We start from the raw sequence: 21,759 nt of genomic DNA on the forward strand, positions 1-21,759 counted from the left end.
GTGGTTTTCTTCTCCCGTCTCCATATTCTTTTCATGTGAGTATCCAGTGGAGATGGTTAAACAAACATGACCTGTGTTTATTTAATTTTCCTGCATCTGCATGGCCTGAGTGTTCCCACTGGTGCAGGCTCTCCAGATCCTCAGGAGTCAGGGTGGTTCAGCCCCCCGACCCCCTACCTGCCAGCATCCGTCCTAACATCATCGGAACCCGTGTCCCGGGCATGCATTCCACCACACACGACGCATTGCTTGCGAACGGCTGGCCGCACCAAGGACCTGGCGACGCGCGTGCGAGCTCAGGATGGCACATGGCCCGTGGCGAGGGAGAAGGCGTGGAACCAGCTCTCCTACCTTTTGGATGCAGCCCTCCTGGGATGACACTTCCGTATCCGTCAGCATTTGCTGCAAAACAATTGTGAAAGGGGACGTTAGTTTCTGACCAACAAGATGTTGTCCTCAGGCTGCGGCAGGCTGTAAACCGTGGGGGCAGATCAAATGTTCTCTGAAATGAGGGGGGTAAGACCTAGGGTTTCTCCGTAAAATGGAAGACAGCACTCTGTTGAGAAGTCTGGTCCTTTATTCCAATGGTGTCTCCTCATTTGTTGAGAGCGCCAAGGACCCCTCCTGGTGTCGCCTCCCTGGGAAGGCAGCTGGTTCCTGGTAGAAAAGGACCCGCTCCTGGTGGCTCTGACCCCAGTCCTTAAGGCAAGCCACACATATTACCAGAAACAGTTCCATGGGGGCAGCAAGGCATCAGTGTGGCCTCTGAGCTCTGCCAGCAGGGCCTGTCTAGATGCGACTATGCTGTGAGCCGTGCAGCCCTGCCGGGGGAGCAGGAGCACGCAGGGCATTGGGCCGCATGGGGCTTGCAGTCTGCCTGGTGAGGCAAAGCCTCGCTGAGCACCCCACTTTGCCCTGGGGCTCGGTCAAGCCGCCCTCCAAGGGAAGCCGCGGTGGGGGAGCAACGGGAGAGGGTGGAGGCTGGCTGGAGCCTGGCACCACCTGCCTGTCACCGGTGGGGCTGGTGGGGCTGTGATTTGATGCCATTTCTCTGCTGCTTCTCTTTTGGCAAATCAGAGGGGGCAGCAGTTAACTTGCTCTTTATCCCAGGCCCCTGGGAAGTGGATGTGGTTTTTGGAGGAAGCTTCTCAGAGGTTACCAGGCGAAGGCAAGAAGCAGCAGTGCCCACGTCACGGAAGCACCCTAGGCTGGCCATTAACGACCAGCAACTCCAGCGGTGGGCAGTGCCAGGAACTGCTGCCCTGCCCTGGGCCTGTGGACACAGGCTTGGGGTCATGGGGAGAAAAGATATCAGCCCTTTTGGGTCTTTCTTTCACCTGACAATTTTGACCAGGAGCATTTCTTGGCTCGGCTTTGGAGAGCTGTAGTGTTTTGCCTGCCTGGCGTCTCCTCTTAAAAACCACCAAGCTGCGCTCCAGAGGGACGGCATTTCAGTGACGGGTCCCGGAGTGCTTTCTAAGCTAAGCAAACTGACAAATTAGCTGTATAAATGGGATTTTCCCTTCTGGATCACAAATCTGAGCATAGACGCATATATAAATTGCAACGTCGTTTCCATAAGAATAGAAACCAAGATTGAAACTAATATTTGAAAAACAATGTGAGAAATGGTGTCAAATCCAGGGGTTTTATTTAGCCTCCCCTTAAAATCACACTACTGCTCTTCCAAATCACAAGCCCAGAGCGTGGAGTGCCGGCCAGTGCCCACGCACGCTGGCTGAGGGGCCAGGGTGCACGTTTGCTGGGCTCAGCTGTAATAACAATAAGTCATATTTTTAAATGTTGAGAATTCTAAGCAGTTGGAGATTTTATGTTTCTTTTAATAGATTCTGAAATTGTGGTTTGGAAGGTGGTTCTGCATTTGAGGAGAATGAGTTGGAGAAGGTGAGCCCCACGGAGACCATGGAGCCTCCCAGGGCACCCTCGAGGGATGAGGTCGCCAGGTGCTGACCACGGGGGCCTGGAAGGGCAGCTCAGAGGCCGGGGGCTAAGTCTGGTCGGTAGGCAGGCCCACATTTCTACTCTCTCGTGTGTCTGCTTTTCACTCTGGATCCAGAGCCAGGAAGGCTGGTCGGTGGCTCGGTCAACTGAGCAAGGTAAGGGAGAATGAGGCAGACCGTCTCAGCAGAGCCGTGGCTTCCAGGAGGGGGCCCTGCTCACCGCCACCTGAAGGCCAGGGATGGGGTCCACTCTTCCGCCGGGGCCGCCCAGGTCTGCACCCCAGACAGCACAGAGATGTCTGTCACCCTGGACACAGCACGGGGGGCTCCATGCTTGGGGCACGAGGTCCCTGGAACCAGATGGACCTACCCCACATGGAGGGGAGAACATGTTCTTGATTCTCAAGAACACGGCGCTTTAACTAGGTGGGGGGTGCAGAGCCTGCGGCACGGCCCACAACCATGGGAAGCATCCACAGGAGGATAGTGCCCCTCGGGACGATCTCCCTTCCTGGGAACTCCGGAACCCTGCGTCATGGCCCCCGGGGACCGGGGCGCACACACCACGCAGTTGCCCGAAGAGCCCGGGAGAGCGTGCTGCCGGCACCAAGGCTAGCACGCGGCTCTCTGAGGACCGAGCGTCAGCGGCTTTCTCCAGCGGGCCTCCAGCCCTGCGCAGGAGGTCGAGCACTGTCCTAACCGGCAGCACTAGCGCTGACTGCAGGCATCTAGGGCGGCTGTGACCACAGGGGGACAGAAGTTTGGAGGGCTGCCGCTGCCCGCGTGCCACAAGCTGTGCTGAAGGCAAAGTGCTGAGCTCCATTTTGGGTGGAATCCTTCCTGGTTTGGCTCCAGCCAAGAGCACAGGCCCGAGTCTGGTGACAGGGACTCCTCCACCCTACGGTGGCCCTGGAGCTCCCCTAGAGTACAGAAGGAAGTTGGGGTGCAGATCATGAATGGAGAATAAGATGAACAATGGATCATGTTTTGAGATAAAGACTGAGTTGATACCAGGCCTGGGTCTTTCCCCCGCTGCGGAGAGGTCAGTGTGCCTGCATTGAGGCAGGGCCTGTGCACAGTGCCCCCACCCTTGCACCCATCCTGAGCCCCACGGCACTGGGTGTGGGTTAGAAGCAGGGGTTTGCTGCCCTCTGGTCAGACATTATCAGGGAGGCCTCGTCCTCCTCCTGGGCGGTTGGGGGTGCGTCTCTGGGAGCTCAAGCCCTGTGCCCAGCTCTCTTCCTCCCAATGGGTAGGTGGTGGAGAGCTCTGGAGAGAACGAGAAAGCTACTCCATCACCCTGTCAGCACCACGGCTCCACATGGGGGCCCTCTGGTCTCCAGCACGTTGCATCCCAGGCCCCAGGGTAGGAGCCCCCCTCCCTCAGCCCGTCGGCCCCTCTGTTGGTGTCTGCGCCACCCCTGCCATGTTTTTTTATTTTTCATGGCCCTGACCTTCCTGTTTCTCTTCTCCCAGGTGGCGAGTGTCCAGGGCAGGAGGCCCAACCTGGTGAGAGAGGCTGCTGGGAGGCCTGCTGCCCCAGACTCCAGACAATGCATGGCGGTCTCTCTCCCTGAAGGTGCTGCAGGCCATGTTCCCCCACCCAGTGTGGGAGCTCAGGAAGGCCCTCCCGGCAGCCTCGGTCCTATAGGTTCCCCGAGCAGCATCTGAGGCACCTGCACAACCACTCCTGATTCAACCAGGTCAAATGGCCACAGGAGAAACTTTCCCAGGAGAGCCCAGCCAGCAGCACACAGCATAGGAGTGGCCACTCCCCACCACACCTAGCAGGTGGGGCACACCATGAACGCAGCCTCGCTCCCCTAGATCTCTGCTGCCCCTTACACAGCCAGCCTCCATCCACATCCACCTGTGTCCTACAAGCTTGGGGCTGAGGCCAAACAGATGGAGCATCCCAGGAAATCCACCTGTCACATGCTGCCTCCCCATTCTGAGAAGAGTGCCTTGAGGTCTGTGCACCAGGTCAGAGATGGCTGCCACCCAACCAGGAGTCTGTGGTCAGATAGGGATTCGGAGACAGGCATCCAAACCACATGGTCCCTAATAGGTCAGGTTGCTGTGCATGAGGCCCAAAGAAATGGAGCGCAGAACAGGACCAGGCAGGACCCGAGTCCGTGCACTGTCCCCTGAGTCGGGACCTCAGACCCTGTTGGGCTGCAGTGTGACTGGCCAGATGCCCAGCGGTAGGACCGCAGGTGGCCGGGAGGAGCCCCCTACCCCACAGTCATGTGATGCAGAGAGGGGCGAGGCCAGGACTCTGAAGAAAGAGGTGCCCCTCTCAGAGCGGGCATCCGAGTATAGTTCAGGGGGCCCATTCCCGCAGCTTCTCTCTGCTGCCCTGCCTGTTTAACAGCCCGCCTTGGCAGGCACGCACCTCACCGTGGGCTGTTCACCCACCGCTAACCCTGGTGAAAACCTATCAGACGCACCCCTCCTGGAGCCTCTGAGCCCTGGCCTTCCCCACCAAGGCTGCCGCTTTGCTGAAAAACCTCTTTATTTTGCTAGCTGAGCCTCAGCACGCGCGTTGCTGGCGGGTCGGCTGTTGGCAGTGGCTGTGGCTGCTCTCAACCCCACCTCCACACCCCGGCAGAAGTATTAGGTGTGTTTTGATTAAGCATTTTAGCCAAAAAAGGGAGGTTTGACCTCCGGCATTTCACTTCTCTGTGGGTATCAGTGCCAGGATTGAGCTAAGTGGGGTTGGTCAAAACATCTTTTTTGACTCTTAAAATAAATACCCTCTGTTCTCCAGAAAGTCAGCCCAGAGGAGACGCACACACAGACATCTCATACGCTCACAGCTCTCGTGTTCTGGTGTGTCCCCCGAGGGGGGCTAAGCTTTCTGGTCGGTGTCACAAATGGATCCCAGAAGGCTTCTTTCCCTTCAAAATGCTCCGTTATTACAATATCTGAGAACATGCCCACAGGAAGGAGCCCAGATGGAGCCCTGGCCTCTCGGCCTCCAAACCCAGGAAGAAGGGGACAAAGCCCACAGGCTGGCCTGGAGCCCCTGAGATCCCCCAACGCTCTCATGTCCTGACCTCCCACTCCTGGCCTTCCAGCCAGACTCTCTCCAACCTGCTCCTCTATTGGTGGAGCCAAGGTCTCCACCCAAGGACCTAGAAGTGGCTGGACGCTGATTCCTAAGCCCTCCCCTGGAACAAGGGCTGCCCTGGGTGGGGGCAAGCACTGTCTTTGTGGGTCACCCCACAGCACTGTCCTGAGAGGGCAGGCTGGGGCCCGTGGGCTGGATGGGGACCCCTCTCCATGCTGTCCCCACTCTGAGCCTTCATCTGATGACCTCAAGGGGACCAGGGGCTCAGGCCCTTGCTGGAGGCACAGACTGGGCAGACAGGCCAAGGTGGAGGATGGTGGTCAGGTGCCATGGACCCTCTACGGCTCAAATGGGCCCGATGAGCTGACCATATCGAGACGGCCATACTTCACACTCATCTGGTTCTCGGCCAGGGATGCTTGAAGCCTCACTGGTGTGGCCTCTCTTTCTGGGAAGATGGGATTTTTAAAGGACTGTTCTCATCCTTACTTTTCTATCCTATCAAAGTCCTGCCATGAGCACCACCCTCCCTGGTGGACATGCTGCACTGAGGTCATGGTCCCAGAGGCCACAGCAGAGGTGATGCGGTAATGGGACCAGCGGGGGCTCCTTCTGAGGCCCACATCGTGGTGGCCCATCCCTCACTTCTGTCTACAACCCCATCTGGCAAACGCTGCCAATACCTGGCTTTACAGAAGGGAAGCAGAGGCTCCAGAGATGGGGCAGGCAGAGGTCACAAAGCTGCCAAGGGGCGGGAGTGGGGGGCGGGGGGACATGTTCAAATCCCTGTCTCTGATCCCAGCTTCTGCTCTGGAAGAGCAAGATCCGTGGGAAGAAGCCACACAGTGTCCCTTCCCATCAGGACCCGCACCTGACCCCTGGCTGGGACCCTCCGGGAAGAGGGTGCCCCCCACGGGCAGGCCGGCGGCCAGGGTGGGCTTGGGCAGAGCCGGGTGGGGGCCTGTGGCCACTCCGCCAGGAACCAGGAAGGGCGGTTAGTCACCAGCGGCCGCCCTGGCTCCCAGCGCAGAGGCTCCCGTGGTGTTGACACAAACTCTTGAGCTCTCAACTGGGAGCGGGGTAATATTTATTTATTTTTTGCATTAAAAAAAAATAGGCTTGGCTGTGATTGAGCTACAAAAATGATTTTTTTTTTGAAAGGCGCCTTGGACACTGTTTTCAGCTTTTATGCCTAAACAGATACTTCTCAGTTCTTTCAAGTGAGATCTACCCAATGAATGCAGGCTCTCTCTTTACTCCTAAGAAAAATATTTACACAGTCAAGTATGGCACGAGAAAGGACGCAGGCTCCTTCAGAGGGCCCATCCCCGAAGGCACACAGGTCCCATACCGCTGTTTACACGGCCAGCCCACATCGCCTCCCCCGGGGGCTCTTCCTGCTGTCGGGGGTTTATACTCCCGCCTTCCTGCGGGCCCACACCGATGTCCGGCCGTGTGGACAGCAGCAGAGTCCTACCGTGCAGACCTTTATGTTGGCCGAGGAGACGTGGCCGCTCTGCCTCCAGGGCCCCAGGCACGGAGTCCTTAATGGACTCACCCCCGGCCTGCTTCTCCCAGGGGCCCCCCTCTCAAACCTCGGCTCTGGGTGTGGGGCCTTCTCTCCTGACCCATCTGGAGTGCGGCCGGGCCTGCAGCTTCACGCTGGCCGCAGGAGCTGAGGATTGGGCGGACCACTGTTCCTGGCCAGCGTGGCCTTGCTCAGACCCAGGATCTCTGGGCGCGGCTTGCCTGCCGTCAGACATGCCGAGAACACTTTGTTCGCTGGCAGCTCCTTGTCGTGGGCATGTGCCCTCTGCCTGGACCCCCTGGCCTGCCCCTGGGCCATCTGCTGCCCACATCTTCCTTCCCAGGATGAATGGGTCCCCGCCCCTGAGGCTCCTTGCTCGCCAGCGCCAGCGATGGGTCTGGTCTAGCGCTTCCAAGGTCCCCTGAGGGCAGGACTTCAGAGCCTCATCTCACGATGAGCACCTTTTGTCTATGCTGCCCCACCAAAGGCATCCCGGAGACGTTGAAACAAAATCTTGAAAGGCACTGAGTTTAGGATTAGCTACTTTGGGGCAATGGACAAAACTGACCTCTCCCTCAACAAGAGCCTGAGCAAGTGTTAGGCAAAGTGAAGACCCCACAGACTCCTGCCAACCCGGGTGAGAGGCACAGGGACCCTCCCGGGAAAGAGCAGGATCCTGAAGCAGGAAGCAGGCGGAGGCAGCAGAGGAAGCATGATGGGGAGAGCACACCCAGAAGATGGGAAGAGGGGGCCAGGCTGGGAATGGCCTTGGGGGTATTGCTTTGCCCCTTGCATCTAATGCCACGGGGACACAGGCAGAGCTGGGGACAGGCCTGGGGTTGAACCACCTTCCCTGGGAGCTGCAGTCATCGGGGGACAGTGTTTGCAAGGATTCCCTCTTTCTCTGGACCACCCCCTGAAGCTCCATTTCCAGAGATGAGAGTGCAGGGTACCCCCAGCTCAGTACATACCAACCTCTGTTGTGCTTGGGCCATGCTCACCCAGGCTCTGACCTCCCCCCTAGGCCAGGAAGGGGGCTTCTCCCCGGAGTACACTGGACAGCTCCAGATCTCGGGGCCCCAGCCCACAGACGATGCTCAGCATCCAGTAGGACAGGTCTCTGGGGTCCTGGAACACAGGGACCCCTGCCCCTATGCTGGTCTGAACTCTGGGAGGACATGCTGGTGGTACAGGCTGGCGGAGGAGCACTGGCAGGGGTGCCGACCAGGCGGGGCTGGCGAGAGAAGGCCACTGGTTCCATATGTGCATTAGCAGCCATGTCCGGGGTTCTGAGCCTCTTCTCTGCCCGGTTGTGAGCCGAGGGCGGGGCCCAGGCCAGCCTCCACAGGCCCTAGTCCTGAGGAGAGGTATGCCCAGCACTGCACCTGGCCCTCACTGGACAGCTTCCTCCTCCTGCTTCCGGAAGATTGATGCCCCGGAGGAAGAGCGTGTAAATCATGAGGGCCGGGGGACGTGTGGCACTTCCAATCAATGACTCATGACAAGCCATAACTTTCAGCATTAGAAAGGGAAGCTCTGGTGCGTCCAGGAGACTTGCAATAGCCAGCTCCAGGAACTGGACACACATGCCCCGGAAACGGGGAGAAGGTTCTGCACAGCCGTTGGCTCCTGGATCTGGGCCCAGGGCTTCCTTCTGAGAGTTTGGGCTCAAGAGGAGACAAGCCAAGAACTGGAAGGAGCGGTGTGGATTTGGGAGGTCCTAGGCCCTTGCAGAAGGGCCCTGGGCGGGGGGTACTGGGGCTGACGAAGGAGGCTGTATGAGAAGTGGGTGGTCCCACTGAGACCCCCATGACCTCACCCATCATCCCTCGCTTTTGTCCTATATTGCTCTGGATGTTTCCCAGCACCTGGTAGGGAACATGGCGTCTCAAAGCTCTCCCAACCTTGCCAGCCAGTTGGCCTGCTCCCACTGGATCAGGTGCCTCCTGAGGCCCTGCTGTGGTCGTCCTGGAGCAGAAACACTCTAGGCCCCAGATGGCACTGACCGAATAACCAAGGGTGAGTAAGTGTGTGAATACGGATCCCTCCTTGGAGGGTTCACAGAGACCCCTTTCTGGGCACTCCCACCCATTGCTGGCTCCATGGTTGAGAGGGGATGGCCAAGTCAGAGTGGGGCTGGGTCATCCTGGCTGTGGGTGGCCCGGACCCTGTGCCCAGGGCAATTCTCTGTGATCCCGGGGGCCGGGGTGGCTCCTGCAGCTACCCTAGAAGTTGTGCTTGGGAACTGTACCTGTGCCGTGTGAGAACAGGCATCTCATCTTGCTAGCTGGGCACTTGGCAGATGCTTGGGGACCAGACATCAGGGTCTGGAAGGCATAGAGTCCAGCTCCTTTGGTGTCTTGTGGCCTGGTAGAGGACAGGACGGGGGCCCGGGATGGATCTGAACCATTCTAGGGTGAAGGAGACCCTCCCAACCCCTGATACCAGGTGATCAGGGTCTCCATGTCTATCAGCCCAGGACCAGACGGACCAGCCTGTTATTGCCCGGGACTGTCTGGGGTAAGCATCAGGAGCCCACGGTCCCAGGAGCCGCTCCGCAGGAGGAAAGGCACCAAGGCTGGACCCAGGGTAGGCCACCCTCCCAGGAGGCGGGTATGTGTTAGGGATAAGACCCCTCAACGGAACACGATGCAACAATCACACACAGGCCTGGGTTCCAAGTCCCTGGTCACTCCTAAAGTCCAACCGACACGCTTCCGGGACACCCAGACAAATTAACGCAAGTGCCGGAGATCCAGCAGCCTAATGGGAGCATTTGCAAGAGCTTCAAAGAGCTGAGGGCTCTGGGCTCTGCCAAGACAAATAAAGGGAGGGGCCTGACAGGTACCTGTCTCCATTCTTCAGCAGCCACTCAGAGACTGAAGAGAGGACTGTCTTCACATAGCCTTGTCAGATATTCTAGAATGTTCTTTCATGTTCTGAGAGCCCACCGTCCCTGGGCAGCCCCAGGACACTGTCCCTCATGAGCGTCAGCCGCATACCAGGTACACCTTGGCTTTGGTGCTCATTTCCCCATTTCCTTCAATCAACACAGAGCTCTGCCGAAGGCAAACTGGAAGCTGCTCTCCCAATGAGTGTCCGAAAAATTTCTCCTCCCAGGGCCCCTGCAGGCCGCCGGCCCTCCCTGCGCTCGTGAAAGCACTGACAGTTCTGTGCACGTTTGGCCGGGTGCTGGGTGCCAGGCACTGTCCAACACCTGCCACCCAGCCAGGGGACAGGCATGGCTGCTGCAGGTCTGGGTCTGGATGCATCGGTGACCACCCACCCAGAGGAGCTGCCTTGGAGACCCCAGGGCAGGCCCCAGCAGACTTGCACCTTAGTGTCTCCCGAGGGGGAAAATAAATCACAGGGTCAGTTATTGGTTCTATGCACACATTTGTCTTTTATTCCCAACCCTTTTTAGTTATAGAAATAACCTGGATATTGACAGAATCATATTAATGCACTTCAACTTGACCCTGCCTATTATTGATAACGTGTTTGTTAAGATAATCCTTAATAACCATAAGTGAATAAGAAGGGGTCATAGATCTCCAGGCGATGGCTGCCCTGACACACAAGACCCAAGGTCGGATGGCGGGGGGAGGCGGTGCTGGGCCGATGCTGAAATTACCCCCCCTCAGCACGTCCCCCAGGATTCGGGCTCCCTGTGGGCTCTGAGTTCTGACCCTCTTGTTGCGGTTTGGGGTGACCTTTAATCATTGGGATCACCACTCCACGTTTCAGAGCAGAATTGAATTTTAGTTCCCTTAAAAATGGCAGGCAGTGCTTTCCGGGGTTCAGGAGGGATGGATCATGAAATTGTAGCCCCCATGCATCACCCTCCCCTTGGGGCAATGACCTAGGGGATGGAAGGCCTCCCCACCCCAACAAATTCTGGTCTTGTCGACTTGGTCTTTAATTATTCCATTTATTCATTCACCAAATATTTGTGGACTTTCACTTTTTGGGTTCTGCACCCTCGCAAGTCAGTGAAACCAGAAAGTTGGCTATTTGCACTCTTGACCGAAGTGACGCTGGCTGCTAACTCTGTGGTAGGCGGCATTGTGTCATCGGATTTCACACTCATGCCACTTGGCTAGGAATCCCCACCCCACCCCACCCCCCCATCCCTGGCAATGCTGAGCTCAGAGAGCCCAAGCCACTTGCATAGCGTCACACAGTGGGGAGGTTATCAGACCTGGATCCCCACCAGGCCATGCTCCGAGCCATCAGGACACACGGTCTCTGTGCAACTGGTTCTGTTTGGAGACCGGCAGGGGCAGTGATCGGGAGGGAGGGCGCACCATGAAAAGGAGCAGGACTTTCTTTCCCACAAAGAATATTTCCAATCTGAGGGGAGTTGACGGTGCAGCAGAGCCCAAGTGCCCGGGTTTTGGTCACAGCTGCCGAGATAACTTGAGACCACTGTGCGGGGGGCGGGGGGTGGTCAGAGAGCCGCCAAACCAGACCGCACACTTGCCTAACGGGACCCAATTACAGCAGCAGCTGTGGCAGGGAATTCTGTGCTGATCTACTGTGAAAAATGGGCAGCCCCCAGAATCCTGCAGCATCACGCAACTGCGGCCAGAGCCAGGACCCCGCGGCTGCTCCTGCTCCCAGGGGGCAGGCCAGAGCACCCAGGTTTGGCTGCTCCCACCCATGCCACACCTTCTGCACGTCCAGCTCCAGGTCGGGCGAGTTGAAGGTGCTCAGGGGGAATTCTGGAGGACTTCCCAGCCTGGGGCAGGCCAGGGCTCAGGCAGCCTGCCCTCCTGGGAGCCTTCAGGGGCTTCCTGGCTAACAGGGAGCATGAGCCCCACCCTCCCCACAGGTGCCTCCACAGGGAGGGGCCCCAGGAGTGGCTCAAAGAGCCCCGGGCTCGGAGCCAGCCCTGCCCCTTATGAACCCGGCGGCACCTCTCAGCAGCTGGAAGCCCTCACCAAACAAACAGCGCCACCTCCCTCATCTGTAAAATGGGTACGAATGCACCAGGCAGGGGTGTCCACAGTGTCCACAGCAACCCTAGTGATGAGAACCACTCGCACAGTGACAGGGCCCAGCCAGTCTCCCTTTACTTTCGGACAAGAACACAGGGGAAAGTTCTGCTAGAGACGTCCCAGCTCGGGCTCCGGGCGCAGCCCTCCTGCACTCACCTGCGCGGGTGCTCCAGGAGCAGCACCAGACACAGAGCCTTCCCGGGGGTGCCCTGGCCTATTCCGGGGGACAGCAAGCTAAGTTACATTTTTAGAGGGTTGTAAAAATAAACAAAGAATGATATAGGACAGAGACCACATGTGGCGCAAACAGCCTGAAGTGTTTACTCTCTGGCCCTTTACAGAAGAAGCGTGTCGACCCCCGGCCCACGGCAGACGCAGCTGCCCAGAGGCCAGAGGTAGGAGGTCTGCTCGTCCTCCAGCAGCCGGTCCAGCTGCAAACCGGAGACGCGGGCATGGAGCTTCCTGAACGTTCTGTGGGAATGGGAGGCTTGGATGGACAGAGCCAGCTCTACTGTCCCAGGGCAGTTTTGCCCGTGTTCTCTCCCCGCCAATGCCCAGCAACTAAGGCAGAGACCCACTGTAAGAAATACTGTGGGTCCCTCAGTTGGGATGCCTGAGGTCTGCGGCCACCATGAGGTGACCCTCCGGCAGGTGGGAGAGTGGCGGCCAGCGAGCCTAGCGGGCAGAGTTCCCAAGAACACCTGATCCTGCCAACAGCTGCAGCCGCGCCCAGCCCAGGGACCGCCGAGAGCGCATTCTCAGCTGTAGCCTCCCACCAGGGAAGCACCGTGTGAAATCGGACGCAGTTTGAAACCACCCTGTTTGCGTTCTTTTCTTTCTTTTTGTCCCGGTCTGTTTTCCAACAAGGAGAGTGCTCAGAATGGGCACGAAGGAAGTCCCAAACCGCCCCCAGAACTTCTGCCTCCAGCCGCCCAGACTGCCCAGTGATGGGGTGGGTCCCTTCCCGGGCCAGATGTGATGGCCTGGAGGTTGGGGTGGGGGCACATCCTTATCCACAAATCCCTCAGTGGGGTGCTCATGACCTTTGGGGGTCTGGAAAGCCACTCTAATTGGCGCCCTCGCAATGGCCTTCCAGAGAGCCACCTGGACCATCAGGAGTGGCACCGTAGACCCTCAGCTACAGAGCTCAGCGCCCCAAACGGTGTGGTGGGGACACCCCGAGGGTACATGCAGTGTGACACAGAAGCCAAAGCATTCACATCGCCTCGCCCACCCTGCAGAGGTGGCCGGTGCACGGGCAGGTCCTGGGTCATGTTGCTGCTCTAAGCAAGAGACACCCCGTTCCCCCCACCCCGAGTTTTAGAATGGAGTCTGAGCCCCACTGCTGTCCTGAGGCCTGCGTCCACCAGCCACAGTCAAGAGCCTCAGGAAAAGTGTGCTTGATTCCCTCCATCCTCTCTCTTACAGCCCTGCTTTTCCTGCCACTGGAATGAGCCACCGAGTTCACAGACCCTGAAGGCGTCTGAATGGATTAGCCTCGAGACCACAGCAAGGCTGCCAGCCGCTTGGACGCAACCCCTCCCCGTGGAAGCCCCACTGGGGGTGGAGGCAGCACCGGTGCTCCTTGGCTGCATGCACCTGTCAAGTCTAATGTGCCCACATCATGTCTGTCTTTGGGGTGCACTCAGGAAGATGACTTGCATTAGTGCAGGAGGGACAATGGAGCACAGGCTAGGTGTGCACAAGACTGCCAGGCACCTGCAGGTTGTGTGCATCCCCTCCAGGACCTCTTGAGCTGCCCAGTGAGCAATCCACTTCCAGGGCAGCTTGTCCACATGTGGGCTTTAGCCCCATGTGCGGGTATAAAGGGGCTCGAGAAAACATCGACCACATTTTCAGAAATTTTCTTGGACACGGTTGAGTTTTTAAAGCTCTATCCTTGTTGCTGGGGGATTTTGGCCAGCTGTATAATTTATTCGTTCTTTCCAAAGATTGAAAATAGAACTGAGGTCAGCCAGGTGGGGAGCTACCCAAGGGCCCACCAGGGGGTGTGGGGGCCGGTGTGTGACCCCATCAGAGAAAGGACGAGGAGGGAGAGAGGGAGACCCCTGCCTGGCAGGGACCCTGGATGTCGGGGTGAACGGATGAGGGTCTCACAAGTAGACATCGAAGGACTGAGTCCTGCATGGGTGCCTGGGCTCCTAGGCAAAGGACACCATCCATCCTTGGACATCTGCTTGGCCTCTACATGCCTGCCCATGTCTCCCCAGGCCAGCTTCTGCTCCTCAGCCACTGGGATGAGGGAGCGAGATGAAAGCTGAGTGAGATGAAAGCTGCATTGTGGTTGATCTTTTATCCCTCCTGGACTCTAGGCTGGGCCATGACGTCTCTTCTCGGGGTTGCCACAAGTTCCCTTTTGGCCACAGAAATGGATAGCAGTTCAGGGAGATGCAAAAAGTTCTTTCTCCTCATGACCTCCAGTTTGGATTGTTCTGTTTGACCTCATGATCTAATTACATTTGGGTACTTAACAGAGTTGAGCCTTGAAACGCATAGGGATTAGGAGTGCCGATGCCCCGAAATTCTGATTTATAACTTTTGAATCTGACGTGCGGACGTGGTCAGAGCCTCCCTCAGGCTCTCTTCAGAAGAGGGATAGCCCCGCAGATTGAGCTGGCGTTGCCAGGATGGGGTGGCCTCCTGGCTGGCGATTCTCTTTTTGTCCCATTTTCCCCGATGGAAAACAGTTTATTTGAATCAAACTGTAAGTCAGATGCAGCTAAGAGGCTGCATCTCAAAACAAGGAACTGGATGAGGAACACACCTGACCCACTGGGTGCAAGTCGCCACAGGCCAGCACACGTGCACACGGAGCGAGTGTGCTCGGGACACGGCCACCCGCAAGACACTGTCCACAGCCAGCGAGGGCTCATGGACTTTGCCCTTCACCCGGCTGCTCCCAGAGTTAGGCCCTGAGTCTGGTTTCCAGGGTCCGGTTTTGGATGCACAGGTTCGCTTCTCCTTGCGGTGCCGGCTGTTAGAGTAAGCGGCAGACCCTGGTCACGGTCCCATCCCTGAGCTCTGGGCTGTCACAATTCTGCGCTCCGAGCACCTCTGCTCGGCGGCTCACGCCTGAAAGACACCACAATCTTTTTACCCAATTTTCCAGCTGACTTGACTAGGGCCTGTGAAGGTCAAGGAGCTTGCCCGGGGTCACTGAGTAAAACAGCCAAGCCTCTGGCCTCAGGACAAGGACGCAGGACTCTGGTTCCTGCTCCTGACCGCTTAACCAGAGGCTCCTTCATAAATAATGGAAATAACAGGGCTTCACTTTCTCTTTCAAGGGCAGGCTCCCGAGGCAGCGGCCCAGGCTGCGGTCCGTGGGCAGCGCTGAGCCCTTGCAGGCTGCGGGGCCTCGCGGCTCCGGCGGCTCGGGCGAAGGGATCTCTAGCAGGCGGCCAAAGACCTGGGGAGAGAGTCTACCGGCTGGCCGGCTGGTCGGTACAGCGGCCACGGCTGATTATTCGTCCCTGACAGTTATTAGCCTATTATTATACGTATGAATTGCCTCTTTCATACCACATCCCTATCCTTAAAGTGCCTTATTAACTAACATTAACCAATCCAATTAGCAAAAGACACTGTATTTGTGTAATTAGTAATTTGAGGCTTTGTCCCGTCTTGGTCTTAAAGAGAACGGCGTTGGCCTTTGATCGGCAAAAGCGCCGTACAATTAGGGGAAGTGCTCGCTCATCGGCAGGGGACATTCTGGGTCGCTGGGGTCCTGTCCGGGGACCTGGCCGTGCAAGGGCACGCTGGGGTTCCTGTCCGAGGCGTTTTCGTGCGTCCAAGCTCCTCTCTGTGGTTGGCATGGCCTTCTCCATCAGGAAGGGGAAATATTTATTTTCATTATAAATGTAGAGGCTGAGCAGTGAGGAGCCTTGTTATTAAATGCTCAGAGCCCAATTCTGCAGAAAATCAAAAAATCCAACTTTGAGTATGGATTGCAAGCTTTTTTTTCTAATCAGATGCCAAAAGGAACATTGTGGGGAAAGATGGCTCAGGGCAGCCGTTCGCCAGGCAGCGTTTCTGTTTATGTCTCCGAGTGAGCAGTTAGGTTTCGGAGACACGGAGACGGCCTTCCCGGGGCCAGATGTTCTAGATAAGAGATTCAGGCCCGCAGGCTGCGTGTGTGCACGGCACAGTCAACCCAAGAACCGGGCCGCTATCCCATCTGAGTGATCAGGGGGCGGGAGGTTCACCCAGAGAGCCGGTGTTGGAAATGACTGCAGGGCAACGTGCCTGGGGCCTTCCGCTTGTCCCGCGGACGCTCCAGATCTTACCAGCTTATGAAGCTGCTGAGCAAGCTCTGTGAACCTGAGTGACCTCCCGGGTACTTCCTGGGCCAGCAATATCGAATCTCTCTTGTTTTATTTGTATTTATTTTATTTATTAGGAGGCTCAGCAAGCTCATAACCAGGGGTTCCCCAGAGGAGCCCCTCCCCCACCTGCCCGCCCGCCAGCCAGCCAGCCAGCCATCCCCTGGTTCTGGACAAGAAGGAACGTGGTCCTGCCCTAATTGCTGGCACCTGAGCTTTCCGCCACAGCATCCTTAAACCTGCCCACACTCCACAGGGCAAGTCCGTCCTGGAAGTGGCCACTCCAATGGACCATCACCCTGGCGGCTCGAGAACAAGAAAACCACCCCCGCCAAATCCACTCGGTTCCTGCAGAGGGAAAGGAGATCACCCGTGAGCGCCAATGTCTGTGACTGCACCATGCCCACATGGCTGGCCGTCCCCGAGGCTCGTCTGTCCTCGAGGAGCTTGTCCTTGTGATCAGACACTCTGGGGGCGGATCTGGATTTCCCACCATCAGTCCAGATGTTTGGGCAGTGAGTAGATGGCACTGACTTCATTCCAGGGCCCATTTTAGGCCGAGGCCTTTCTTGTCATCTTCAGTAGGATTCTCATTGTTTGTTTTTAATTTTTTTTCCTTCCGTGTCAATATAAAGTTAAAAATCTGTAAATCTGAATGTGTCACCTCACACACACACACGTGTGCACTCACGGCAGCCCGTCTGCCAGGGGCAGACGGGGAGGAGCCCACCTGGTGCTCACGGAAGGTGGGACGGACGAGGAGACCTGGCTGCAAACATTTCAGAAACCTCTTCAAAATATTTGGGTTTGTCAGAATCCCAAACCGCGTTTGCCAGGCACTTTTCCCGCTAGTGTTTGAGCCCGCGGGTATTTTAAAGGAAATGAAATCCGTGTGTTTCTGATTTATTTATACTTAACTCATCAAAATGCTGTTTTAAAGAGCTATTCTGTGTCCAAAATGCCCTTTATGCCTTTTTCCCTTCCAAACTAAAAGCCACATTTTGCCAAGTGTATGTGACCTTAAACGCTAACATTTTCAAGGCTCTTTGGAAAATCAGGTTCACGAAGCCCACACAGACCTGCACCGGAAGTAACGGTGTCCCCCCGGGAAAGCCCAGTGACCAGTGGCAGCGGCCCTACCGGCTTTTTGCTCTAACCCAAGCAAAGGCTGGAGCCTCTGAGATGCTGGGTCCCATGGGAATGAGCATATTTTCCAGGGACAAGGATCCCCAGATGTGATTTTACTGTCTCCCAGCGCTCTTGCTGGACCAGCTCAGGGTCACTTCGGGGGCAGCTTCCCCCCCACCAAATGTCCCCCCACCCCCGCTTCTTGCTTGTCCCTGGCGTGAGGGGCTCTCTCTCCCCAAGAGGGCGGCAGGGGCTCACTCTGGTCCCACGGAGCCTGCAGCGCCTCTCACCCCACCCATCAGCTCAGCTCCCCTGCCTCACGGTCCCCTGAGGACGGGCTCATGCAGGTGCTGGGCAATTACACACAGTTCTGATGCCAGGGAAGCCAACTCAGACAGGGAACGTGTGTTCTGTCCAGTGAGGAAGAGAAGTGGCATTAGCTGCCTGAGCATGGGCAGGTTGGAGGGGGACCGCAAGCCACTTGCGGGCTGGGTCACTTGGAAAAAGGGCAGGCTCTGGCCTCCAGAGGGATAAAGAAACATAGTCTCGGCAACACCACTGCCTGACCTATAACACAGGGACTCAAGTGATACGCTTTGGGGTGTTATATTTATTTCTGGCCGATTTCATGCAATGGAGTTCAATTATGAATTTGATTGCTTTTTTTGTGTGTGTGCACAATATAAAATCCTTTACCCTTCCAGCACTTAATTGTGTTCCCTGGCAGATTTGGTATTCATCATGGCCCTGCTGTCCCCAGCCCCAAAGATAAACCATCCGAGGTGCAATAAATGTCCACTCTGATTATTGATGCTTTCAGGGAAATTGATTATCTATTTGAGGGGCAGAGCAAGCTGATGTATGGCTGCCTTTCTCTCTGACACAAGGGCTTCCCCGAAAGACAAGTCCCTTGATTGGTGAATTGGTGAAATGGATTTCCTATTATATTTTAAATTTTCGAAAGCGATACCCGTTTATCTTAATATTTGAGAAAGGGGATGCGGATGGAAATCAAGGATTCTCTTTCATCCGCTTGCATGTTGAGAAAAGCCGCGGGATGGAAAGCCCAGAGCCGAGAGGCCGGACAGCTCCTCGTTCCGGTGGCAGGTCCGCGCCCGCGGCCACGGCTGAGTGCACCAGGCGCCGGGGCCTGCGCGATGCTCTGCACCACGTTTGTGATTGACTGGGGAATTTGTTCCTAAGGCTGTGATTATTAGTATGTGGTCCAGATATTCAAATTGATGGGTATTTCCCCGGCAACCCGTGAGACAGAAAGTAGGCTTTGAGTGAATTTAATTTGATATAAAGGGGAAAAAAACAAAAAACAAAAAAACCCAAGCAATTTTACCCCAGATTCACTATGGCAAACTTAGATGGCCAGAAAGTCCTTTTTCCTTTTGTCACCATTAAAGTAAAGCGTGTGCAGGAGAGCAGTGTTGGCACAGCTGTGGTGGGAAGTGCCACTCCACGGGCTGGGGACGGAGCAGGGACAAAGGGTGAACTTCGGCTCATCAGCGCCTCTTGCATCAGTGAGAAGATAACAGGAGCTCCAGCTCAGAAGTGTTTGCTCACCACGAGGATCGATAGGGCTCCGTAATCCGCGCGGTGATTAGCTGTACCCTAGCTACCGCCAGGTGGTAACTTCCTAACTGTAGAAAGAGGCCTTTCTTTTGGCAGCAGCAGAGGCAGGAAGGGTCATCTTGGCTTCATCTGGTCACTCCAAAGACAGGGTGCACGCCCAGGTGGGGGGTCCAGGGCACCTGACCCCAGCACATTCCAGCTCCCAGGAGCACTTGGGGCTGCGGCTTTGATGGCCTGTCCGATTGCCACCCCCTGCTCAAGCTGAGAGCAGTTGTTCTTGGGCTGCACACTTTTCCTAGTCACCTTTGGAGACAAAATGCCCAAAATTCCAGATGTAGGACCTATCAGTCAAGTGATTGCAGGCATGTGTGGAAGAGGCGGAGGACGGAGTGCAGCCACGGTGCTTATGGGGAGAATGCTGGTTCCCTGGCTCCGGTGGCCCACAGAAAACACCCAGGGGGGCTTTGCCAAATGCCAACGTCCAGGCCTGCTGGCTGTCGAGGATTTGAGCCAGGGCCCCAGCTTCCTTGCTGCTGAAATCTCCCAGTGACCTTGGAGGATGGCCAGGGCACTGAGCAGGCCCTGCCCTGCCCATGGGGCATGAGGATGTGCGGGCTCTCTCTCTAGACAGGACCCAGCAGCTACCACCCCCTGCAGCCCAGAGAGGATGGATGGACTGTTGACCAGGGACTGAGAACCTCAACCATCATGGGGGAGGGTTGCTTCCCTCAGGGAAAAGAGGAACTCCAGTGCCTGGCCCTACCAGGAGCCTACGAAAACACACCTCAGGGCCCGGCCTCCCGGGGAGGGGCCAGCACACCTGGGGTAGGGCAGGGTCAGCCTGCCTCCTGCAGGCAGTCAGGTCTCTTCCTCTGGGCTAACTGCTCTGTTGGGGAATGGGCCCAGTGAGACTTGAGCCCAAGGTCATGGGCCTGCCATGATGCCCAGCCCTGTGGCTGCACCGGCGACCACCTTTCTTTCCCCTCCTTCGCTGCAAGCACCAGGTCTGCAGGCCTCAGGAAGCAGTGGATACTCTGAGGGCCGGGGAGCAGAGGTTTCCTGTGCCACGTTCCACCCTCAGGCATCTCCTATGCATACTTATCCACACCAGGCCAACCCCTAGCGGGGCTCCCAGGTCCTGGGACTCTGAATGAGAGTGCATCTACGTGTGCATGCATGCACATGCAATCTGTGCACACACGTCTATGTCTGTGCTGGTATGTGTGCATGCATGTGCATGCACGTGTGTGTGTGTGTGTTTGTATGTCCCACAGGGCTCAGGCTCTGCACAACTCATGGCTGAGCAGGAAGGAGACCAATGCCAAGCACCTGTCTTGCTGCTGTGCCTTGGGAACAGCGCTGTGAGCATTGTACATCTGAGCCCAGACTTTTCCATGATTGATGGCCTGGCAGTAACTCTTTATTTTTACTGAAGAAAATACAGTGTTCCTAGACCGGGTCCACTCGGGACAAAGGGTTCCCCATGATGCAGGCTCAGCATTCTTCCGTTATTTGCACAAAGACAACGCATCCAGGCAGCGCTTCACATCTTGCACAAAAAGTCCCACATACATTATCTGGGTCGATCATCTCCCTTACGATTCGAGGCAGACGCTCAGAGAGGCTGAGTGACTCGTCTGAGGCCCGGAGGATCCGTCTGCCTACAGCTAGAGTGTGACAGAGGTGATGGGGCCCTGCCCGAGCTTTCTCCAGTGTCTCCTTCTACGCCAGATTTGCATATGGTGGGTCCGACGAAGATGTCAGCCCCTGCTGACATTGATCCCGGGGCTGAGCCCGACCCGATGGCCATGGTCGCTCACCTAACTGGCCCCTGAGGGGTGGGAAATGTTGCCGGCTCCCCGGACAAGCCATGTCCAGCGTCCTGGCACAGAGTGCTGATAGGCTGACCCGTGCCGGCCCCAAGCTGGCTGCCCTTTCCTGCCCAGGCAGCCTGTCTCTGAGAGGATGGCAAGGCCCTTCCCTGTGCAGGTGGAGCATTGGCCTCTGAGCCTCCACATCGCTTCTGTCACGGCATCACTGTCTGCCCAGCTTCCGTGGACCTCTATCCATCGCCAGCACTGCAGAGCTTCCCTGGTCCTGGACACCCCAGGGGGCCACCAGGGGACTGAGTAGCGTCCCCACCTGGCACTGACAAGAACTGCTTCCAGGGCTGGGCCTTTCAGACCACTCCAAAGATCACCCTTGCCCCTCAGGCGACAGAGAACCAGCCCAGCTGGGCAGCAGGACCTGAACACTGTGGGGCCAGGTGCTCCTGAGGCCTGGGCCCTGGTATCTACAGCTGGTCCCAGCTTGCTCAGCCCCACTGCTGCTCCCTGGGCTGTTCCAGGTTCTGCGTGAGCTGCCCTAAGGCCCACTGAGCTGACCAGAGGCAGGGGACATGGAGGATGCCTATAGGAACCTTCTGGACCGGCTTACAGGTGCATCTGAGCGAGGTCGGACCACGGTTTCTGGGGCTACCCCAGACAACTGCTACGGTGCCACAGCATTGAGGACACTTCTTGGGAGGGGTCCCATCTGAACAGGCTGGGAGAACCACAGAGCCACGTGGAGGAAGGCCCTGTAGATGGGAAGCTGGCGTGGGCTGAGCTCAAGGAACAGTGTGCTTGCATCCCCAGTTCCTGTGGGCACATAATGAATGTCTGTTCAAAATGAGGCTCATGTCTGGAGATGTAGGCAAACCTGTCCTCCAAGAGCTACCCGGAGGCTTTTATTGTCTGAGGTTACGTGGTCAATGGTTTTCAGGAGAGGTTCATTATTACCTCAGCGCCAAACATCTGTGGCCAGCATGACTGCCTCCTCATTCCCCCAAGAAGCCCCCATCGGCCGAATCCTCATTCTACCCTGACCCTGTGGATCTGAGGTCCTTAAGCCCGGAGGAGATCTGGCTTTCCTGGGAGACCCGCCGAAGGCTTGCCCTCGGCGGAGAGAGGACGCCCCCCCAACACACGCACATCCGCGGCGCAGTCACAGGCGATGGCAGTCGGTTATGGTCGCCTTGAAAAGCAGTGTCAGAGCCGGCCACTCTCCTGGGCCTGTTCAGTCATTAACTCCCATCGGACATTATCTTGCACTGGATCTCCTAGGTGCAAGGCTGTGGCCGGGCTCTGGGAGAATTTTATCGTCCTGT

At 56.9% G+C, this 21,759-nt stretch overlaps 1 protein-coding gene across 1 annotated transcript in view; it reads right to left on the reverse strand.

The window, feature by feature from the left end:
* Window positions 1-21,759, reverse strand: part of PRDM16 (PR/SET domain 16) — a 310,797-nt gene that overhangs the window by 159,510 nt on the left and 129,528 nt on the right. The window contains exon 3 of the mRNA XM_055306780.1: window positions 352-402. Coding sequence (XP_055162755.1) covers window positions 352-402 — 51 coding nt within the window. The remainder of the gene's footprint in view (window positions 1-351; window positions 403-21,759) is intronic.

This window comes from Nyctereutes procyonoides, unplaced genomic scaffold (genome assembly GCF_905146905.1).
Source record: "Nyctereutes procyonoides isolate TBG_1078 unplaced genomic scaffold, NYPRO_anot_genome, whole genome shotgun sequence".
NCBI lineage: Eukaryota > Metazoa > Chordata > Mammalia > Carnivora > Canidae > Nyctereutes > Nyctereutes procyonoides.